This window comes from Penaeus monodon, chromosome 6, assembly GCF_015228065.2.
Source record: "Penaeus monodon isolate SGIC_2016 chromosome 6, NSTDA_Pmon_1, whole genome shotgun sequence".
NCBI lineage: Eukaryota > Metazoa > Arthropoda > Malacostraca > Decapoda > Penaeidae > Penaeus > Penaeus monodon.
Genome location: NC_051391.1, coordinates 18,308,459 through 18,317,965, shown reverse-complemented (window position 1 = coordinate 18,317,965; position 9,507 = coordinate 18,308,459). Strand labels below are relative to the sequence as shown.

At 33.8% G+C, this 9,507-nt stretch overlaps 1 protein-coding gene across 1 annotated transcript; it reads right to left on the bottom strand.

Annotated features, from left to right (window-relative positions):
• Window positions 1-229: 229 nt before the first annotated feature.
• On the bottom strand, window positions 230-9,012 carry LOC119574315 (the record flags this gene model as incomplete). The annotated part of the gene is given in 3 exon segments (XM_037921509.1): window positions 230-4,042; window positions 8,414-8,585; window positions 8,904-9,012. Coding segments are annotated over 3 exon segments (302 nt in total), but the record flags the coding sequence as incomplete, so codon positions are not given.
• Between the last annotated feature and the right edge of the window lie 495 nt (window positions 9,013-9,507).

Below are 9,507 nucleotides of genomic sequence, written 5' to 3'. Positions count from 1 at the left end.
AGGATGCATCAGGCGTGCTTATAGTCTCCGCAAAAGTCCGTTGGGAAGTGGCTTGCCCGCGCTGTTTAATAATACGGATTGCGAATGCGGGGCTCCCCGCACCCTTCCATGGGGACTGAATTGCGGAACCCGCAGGCACCAGTGTTTTAATAATACCAACCTCATCACGATAACAATGGGATTAAGGTGGGGTGGGCAGGGGTGAGGGGTTAACATAAAAAAAATACTCTTAAATTCAATACTTTATTTGTTGAGAAAGACATTCTCCAGATTCAATAGATTTATTGGATATTGCCAAAGTGGGAACACATACTTTTTTATCAAAAACATTTATCATATAATTTTGTGACAGGATCTTTTCAAATCAATTAAAATAAATTGTATCAGAGTAAATCTTTAAGTGCATACAACAGATTAGTACCCAAAAATTTCCGTATTCTATTTATAAACAACTGTCATGTTAGGCATAAATTATTGCATTACTATTTCAACGTAATGTACAGTGGTGGAATAACTGTTAAGTTCATTGTGACTGTTGAATTGAGAACATGCTACCAATCATATTAACAATATGGAATTTCTCTGTGTATATGACCCATTGCTGTCCACAATAGTTTTTAAAATAAGCTTTGTTGACACGCTTTCGCAAGAACTTAGTAAAAAAAATGGTACTTAAAAAGGTAGGTAGCACCACAGTCTCACTGAAAATCCTTGTTGGCAGCCGTATTGAGCCCCACCTACTTGTTTGCCTTCACATACCATAATTATTAATAAGGTTTCTATATATATTTCAGTATTTTCCCATGATTTATAACCATTATCTACAAGCCGTACTTATCAACAGGTAGTTGCAAGACTAGAAATGGCAGTTGTAGAAAGGAAAACCAGACAAATGTTATACTGATAATTAAAATATGTATATCTTGTATGAGAAAGTAGTAAGTGCAGGAGAGTAGACATGATGAATGTCTTAAGGGAATGGTTAATGGATAAAAGGCAAAATAAATGTGCTAGGCATCAAAGGTCAAGTAGCACCATAGGAAGGTATAATATCGGAAAGGGTAAAGGGGGGGCGGGGAGTTAATGATTATGTGCTACACATCAACAGTCATACAGTAGCAGGATAGTATTCGAAAGGGTAAAGATGGGTAAAGGGAGAGAGGATTAGTAAATGAATTAAAGTAGGAATAGGCAAAGAAGGGATTTGATCAAGTGAAGAATATGTATGCATCCAAAGAAGCAGAAGTAGGAGATGCATGTCACAGGTCTGTTATTCATTCATTTATTGTCGTGAGATAATAGATTAAGCACTCTGCTGAAAAATGTATTGCATGAATACTGTGCCAAGATTTAAATTGCTTCAAGTGTGATTACTCTACTTTTTTGGGAAGTCGAGTGGTAAGCCTTGAAAAAACAATTTTAATTACCCAACACCATACTGAACTGTCAAAAAATATATATAAATATATATTGAGGAAACACTTTCACAATATACTGATACAGACTAAGGTTTCAAAGGAGCTAAGCTAAATGACATTACCATGCTTCACCAAATGAGGACTTTTCATGAGATGCCAGAAATGGCAAGTTAAATAATTATTTGTGTGATTTACTTGATTACCTAAAGTAAAACAAAAAATACTCCTGGGAAAAGTCATCTCCATTTTTTGGGTTCAACAAGCTAAAGTGGTGCTACTTATCTTTCATCAAAAAGTCTTTTACAAAGCCTTGTTAATCTCATCTTGCTTGAATTCTTAAGGAAAAAAAGTTGTAATTTCTATTATAACTATTATCACCAATTTTATCTATATCAATATTTCTATATTTGACTATAATAATAGTAATAAAAATAAATCCCCCCCAAAGATCAAGGAAAAAGGTAAACAGACTCAGTCAAGTAAGCTCAAAAATTACTCTTTGGAACCTCCCATGTAAACAAAATTAATAAAACAATATCACAGTGGACACTACCCATATATGTATGCTCTCCTGTCATCAACAGATGAATGATGACCATAAGAATTTATTTTTTTATATCCATAAATAAAGTTTCTAATTATATCTGTCCTTACAAATTCTTTATTTAAAAAAATATTTTTTTATTCTGCTTTTAAATGTCAAAATCTGTGTTAAATAATATAATAGTTCTTCTAAAAATGTTAAATAAAACAACTGATGTATCTCAAAATGTCTGATCATTACAGCTTCATATATTGGGGGAAATGGCAAGATTCAAACTTGTATCAATAATTTACATTATATGCATCACTGATTTTAATAAGAGGCAATAAAATACATCATATATACACTTCTGCCTATAATCATTTCCAGTATTCATAACATATTGTCATTCATGGAAAGTCACTGATAATCACTTCCCAAGTTGTAATATTCTAACATCACCCACTTTTTGTAATCTATAGTTATATATGTCATTTACATTGTTCTCTAAAAGACCAAGCAGATTATTGTTTGCCTTAAAAGGTGTAAAATCCAGATTTAGTGTAATGACTTTACTGCTTTAATGTTACACAAGTTATGCAATGACTTCTAGTTACCAACTTTCAAACAAATAAAATTCAAATATCTTTTATACATAAAAAATACAATTGCAATATACATAAATAAAACAATAAATATAAGATATTACCTTCAACTTTTGTACAGATATTCACCTGGCAAGATATTACTCTAATAATGAATGCAAAGTACTGTGAAAAGTAAATAAAATTATGAACAAGATCAAAGCACTGACAAACTTTAACAAAGTATGTGCATGCATTTGAGAAATTCAAATGCCATTTACTTGACAATACTCTTTTTCATTATTAGTCCTATAGATTATAGGAAACATTACCTCTAATATGATAATCTTATATTGCTGACTGTTCTGGGTACATCTTTTCATAAGGTCTGAGATTGTGACATGTCATGAGTGAATGCCCAAGTTTATCAGATAATCTTTACCTTGAAAGAAATACCAGGATAAACTTTGAATATAGATTGCAATGAATTGTATATTACATAGAAAAGCTCTTGGGTAATCAAACCTAAACTTAAATGGTCTTATCAAAATATTAACCCATTGGATCCGGGTGATTGGGACCTCATCACAAAAAATTTTGGTTGTGGGACAAGTAATGAAAACTCATCATGAGTAAAAAAATTAGGCCAAAGGGCAGGTGATATTAATGTTTCACCATGGTAAACTGTTGCAAATTGATGGGTGATAGGGATTTCTTGTGAAGAGTACACAAAGCAACTGGAGGGATATTTAGGCCCATTCACAATTTACACTTGTCCATGAGAGTGTAGTATACGAGCCATGAGCCATGCCTGGGAAAGGGCTATTTCCAGGGAGGACACAATGTCCATATACAGGAACCAAATCTGGCCCGCTGTTACAGAAAATTGAATAATATTGGGAGGGAAAAAACATGTTATATATTGCTACTGTTATTGCTAACTACATGGAGAGATAATATAGAGTCTGCTCATGGAAAAGCATAACACATGACAAATATAGAAAATGGCAAAACAACCAAAATGCATCTGCAGAAAAAGAACTACAAAGAGGCAAGAAGTCTTGATACTGTGCGTGAGTGTTCGTGTGGGCCAGGCCTACAAGAAACACATCCAGTAGACTGACTGCTCAAGAAAGCCTCATGCCTAGACTTTAGTCCATATATGAACCAGTAAGGCACCTGGATCCAACAGGTAAAGGAATGTTAAAAAAAAGAAAAAAGAAAGAAAGAAAAAAAAAAAAGTATAGAATTATCTACAAAATCCCTCATCACTGAAACAGTTATGTAGAATAACAATAGCAACCTATCTAAATTTTACACACCTAATATGCATTTTTATATGAAATATAATGTACAATTCATATTTACTATAAATGATATATCTTATGATAGGCTTCTGTACATCAGTCAGTCTTTTTCTATAAAACAGTATATACAAGCATATCACCAGTGCCCAATTACCATTAGATTACAAGGCACTCATAAGATAATACATACTAATCTTCTTCTTCAAGAATCTGAAAAGAAAAACTTTTTATTAGCTACCACAATGACCCTTCTATCAATAAATTTACAACAATATGATGCAAAATTATAATTACAATAAAAAAATGTGATACTGAAAATTTTAACACTGGGTCCTACTTAAGACAAATTATTGCATATTTCCTCCCACTTTGGGGGGAAAAAATCTATGCACTCATTAACTATTAACCATAATGAAAGAAAATGTGCTAAAACTTTACAAACTTTCTTTGATGAACATGCTCTAAAATCAAGATATATTAGACGATAATGATATCATACTGTTCAACATAAAGATCATCAAAAACATAAAGCACATCAACACCACCCATCATAATCATAGTGCAAGTAAATATTACAAAAAGAAGCGAGATAACAATTTAACCCAGTAACTAACTACAAGCCATCAATGATTTTTCTTTGTAACAGGACTAATAGTAAAAACATTATTTCACTGTTCATTGCAAACTATATATGGAATTTTAAAGAACATTTGTTTCATGCAGGTGCTAAACAGTGACTCAAACAAACTATGGTACTGCCCTAATATCTCAAAGAAAAGGTAACAAACTGGAGTGCTTGATAAAAACTTCTGCACTCGTCCTCAATATATAAATGTACGATCAGTGTCTTGTGTATGTACAGACATGTCTGTAGCAATGACTCACTCACTGACTCACTCACTACTTACCTGAGGTAAAGCTTGTTTTTATTACATATTGGTCTGATAATTAATCACTGTCTATACTGATTAGTTTAAACCACATCAATCAAACAACTATTACTACTGTTTATTCTTATTCCTTCAAATGGCTATTAAATTAATTGTCTTTGGGATTAATGAGTTTTTCATATTAGGTGCGTGCTATACCGTGTCTAATTTGATTTTATTTATTCTATTTTTTCTTAATTCTTAACTTTTACATCCAATCTGCAAGATACATATGAACTGTCCAAGATTTTATTATATGGTCAATTTTATATTTTTTTTCTTATTTTGTAGTTTATCTTTACTTTGAATATTAACCCCTACAATCAAGATGATGTGACTATAACATCATGAAAAACTTTGGCTGTGGGCTAAGGGTGACATGAATTTGCTGGTATGAACATTTTGGCCGGAGGCTGGTGTGATGGGAAAGACTCGCCAAGAGCACAGAGACCTCTTGATTAGACTCATTTGGCATTTAGGAAAGGTCTTTTGCATTATTTCCATTGATTAACAAGTGTGGAATGTACCATCCATTAGCCATGACTGGAAGAATGCTGCCTTCAGGGAGGACACTATTATATATAATGAATTTGTTTTTTTAATGACACAACTAACAAAAGCCGTGCGGTCCGCCAAATGGGTATATCTGTATGGGCCGCATCTGTAGGGATGCCACCTGCAGCATCAGCACTACACTACCATGGCATCATATTAAATGCCACCCACAAAAAAGGGGTTAACAGTGAATTTATTTCTCAATTTAAAATTATAACCTACTCATAAGCAGATAGAAAAGAAAGAAAAAAAAAAAAAAGATAAAACTACCCCCTAGCAGGACAGTCTCCTTAAGATGACTTTGTAATGACATTATTTACAGCTAATTAAAGTCTGAGTAGCATCAATCAAGTAGCAAGAAACAAGATTTCATTTATCCCATGAAATACTCAGGAGGTAAAGGAAAATGATTCTATAAAAAAATAAAAGAAAATATAACTACTATTACCAACAACTGCAATAATAATAGCATCATACTCGTTGTATCTACCACTCAAAAAGACTCCAGTCATGGCAAAATAGTAATCAGGTAACTAAGTATGTCTCGTAAGTTCCACACACTGAACCACATTCACTAGGTGAATAACCTTAGGTACATCACAGTTCATACATCAACTTTATATTACATCATATGTGTATGTTGTGAGTGTATGAGCATGCAAATAAGTGTAAGCATGAGTATATGTGCATGCATGTGCATTTGGGTCATTCACTTGCTCTTGCTGTTTCGTAAAATATTTAATGGCAGGACAAATAAACACACACACACACACACACACAAAAAAAAAATAATAATAATAAAGAACAGGCAGTAAGCAGAAACTTTCTCCTTTTTCTGTAAAGTAGTAATGTCTTAATACTTTCCTTATATTAAAAAGAAATGTACCTTTACATAAACCCCTAAAGATCTCAGTTCCACAGGCAATCCTTGTCACACAACTATGATAATGCCTGATTTTATATACCAGAAAATGTTTCCCTTGACACAACAAGTGAAATGTGCCAAATGACTGACAAGTAGCAAAACAAGAGTGTTTAAATAGTTACCATGAGTCAGCAGTGTAGGAGATGGAGACAAAGGGTGTAGGGAGAAGGTTTGCAGTAAACTTGTGGGTGTGTTATGGGAAAAGGGAAGAGTGAATGAGGCTTTCTGTCCCTTTATGCATGGGACAGGAGATATGTGAGGAGTAGGACAGGCTCACAAACTAGAATGTGTGGGTGGAGCAATACTGCCAAACACTGATAGAGATGCCAGAATTAGATCAGAACAACCAAAAGGATCAATAACATTTATCCAATCAGTTTTTTGTACAAATAATTTTGCCGCCACTCTAAGGTTATTGAGCTGGGATTTTATCTGGTAGCATAGTGTGTTCAAATGACATTGTAAGTCCTGCTGTTAAATAAGCAATGTTAAAAAAAATCTATGCAAACTTTGCCACTTACAATTTAGTATTTAAAATTAAATGCATGAGAAAGTATATGAAGAAACAGACATTTCCTTTCTTAATTTCTTATTCAAATATCAATGCCCGAACTGATTGCAGCTTACACTCACTAAAGCATAAGTGCTTCCTGGAAATTGATTGTAAAGAATAAGGATACAAATCAAATGAGAACAAATAAATAAATATAGGATATACGTGTTTGTTATCTACATTTGCCTTTCCTCTTGTCATTTACACTCTGATTACCATTTTGACTGTTAGTTTGATGGCATATGAAGAAGAAGAAGCAGAAAAGAAGAAAATACTATCATGCATGTTTATGTTCTCCTTTATTAGTCGTGATGCATGTGTGAAACACATATAATAAGTTTATGTAAATTTGGACAAAACTGGGCACTATCAACTTTTTGGAAGAAAACATATGACATTCTCCTGCCAAGACAAGACAAGGGAAGACAAGACAAAGAAGAAGATGATGATGATGATGGATGATGGAGGAGGAGGAGGAGGAGGAGGAGGAGGAGGAGGAGGAGGAGGAGGAGGAGGAGGAGGGAGGAGGAGGAGGAGGAGGAGGAGGAGGAGGAGGAGGAGGAGGAGGAGGAGGAGGAGAGAGGAAGGAAGAAGAAGAAGAAGAAGAAGAAGAAGAAGAAGAAGAAGAAGAAGAAGAAGAAGGAGGAGGAGGATAATGATAATGATAACGATGATGATGATGATGATGATCCTCTCAGTATTATCTATATTTTTTAAAAATCTAATTACCATGCCATAACATGTGTTATTATTGACTATTATTATGCTTTCCTTCCTTTTCCATATCTGTGCATCAATAATAATAATAATAATAATAATAGCTCTTATTAAACAATGTTTTATACAAATCACATGATATATGATAATTTATGTTACAGAACCATGCCATGACCGAACAAAGGAGAACAATTGAATACGTAGGGAACATTTCCTTGTGCACTTCCCATGAACAAACATATATGCTAAATGGTAACCAACTTATTTACATGCTTTTATATTTCATGAATTCATTTACTTTCATTATTATTGTCTTTAATTTAGAATCTTCTTCCTTTAGCAAGTGTAAGCTATAAGGAGTATACCTGAGGGTATTAACAATTGATTTTAAAATTAAGAAACGGAATGTCTTTTTTTTTTTTTTTCAAAAGAAATGTTATGCACTTTGTTTAAAATATCAAAATAAGAGGACCAAATGTACTTAATTTTTTTTTTGTTATTATTCTAGCCTCCTTGTACTCAACAATGAGCTTTATGGCAGGCTTACTCTAGCACTATTGGTCTTTTGGGGTTAAGTATCTAGACAAAATCAATCAAATGACTGTAAATTCACATGTAAACTATCTTTTTATATTAGTTTTATACATTTTTTCAAGAAAAATAATCATCCCTTCAAAATAAGAAACAAAATATGTAACACTACAATAATTAATTTTCTTTTTCCGATAAAAAAAAAAGTTGCCATATCAAACAAAATCCTTGGTGCCAATTATCTAAAAAAAATACTAATAATAAATAGATAAAAAAAAGCATTCATAACATACACAACATGCTAAGCCAAATGGCTTGTTAATTACAACCAAGAGGGCATCTCAGCGAGGTACAGTGCCGTAGTCCCTTACCCGAGGCCTCTCAACCACATGCCCTCTATCCCGCCACTTGTTGTCTTCATCTGCATCCCAGTCTTGGCCTGACACAGCTTGAGAAAGAGACTCTTTAATCTGCTCATACATAGTCTTATATTCAGGCTCTTCACTGGCTCCAAAGTCAAAGTCTGCAACTTCCACTGAATACCTGATATTAGAAAGCAAAGAGGAGGAAAAAAATTAGCATATTCCTGAATGTACTGACCACTTCATTTTTCTGAAGTGAGAAAACTTCAGTATATAATGCAAATTGGAATTTTACACATAATATAACTGTTTTTATAAATGTTCACTATTATGATAAAACCCCACCTAAAGATTCTATAATAAACTGATACAAAGCTTCAGTATTAGTTGTTGTCTTCAAAATTTTACAAACTTCTTTTTTTACTTCCGCTTACAATATATTATCATTCTTAATGCATGTATTCTCACTTGAATGGTTTACTTATAAAAAATATCTTACCTTTCTCTGCTTTGTATGAAGTAAGCAACTCCAAACACTATAATGATTATAACTACCAGACTGCAAGAGACAGGTACGATGATATATGACAGCTGAGGTTTGCGATCCACTGAAAAATAAAGTATTTTCAAATCAGAAGAATTTATACCCCTAAAATAATTATATACTTTCTATTACAGCAGCTCCCTAAATAAAGCTTGCCTAAATAACCTAATAACTTTCACACAAACACACAAATCTCTCTCTCTTTCTCTTCACACACACACAAAACTATCTCTATCTCTCTCCACTCTCTCTATCACACACACACTCTCTCTCTCTCACACTTCACCCTCTCTCTCTCTCACCTCACTTCACCCTCTCTCTCTCTCACCTCACCCTCTCTCTCTCTCTCTCTCTCTCTCTCTCTCTTCTCTCTCTCTCTCTCTCTCTCACCTCTCTCTCTCTCTCTACTCCCTCTCTCTATCTCTCTCCCTCCCTCTCTCTATCTCTCTCACCTCACCCTCTCTCTATCTCTCTCACCTCACCCTCTCTCTATCTCTCTCACCTCACCCTCTCTCTATCTCTCTCACCTCACCCTCTCTCTCTCTCTCCTCTCTCTCTC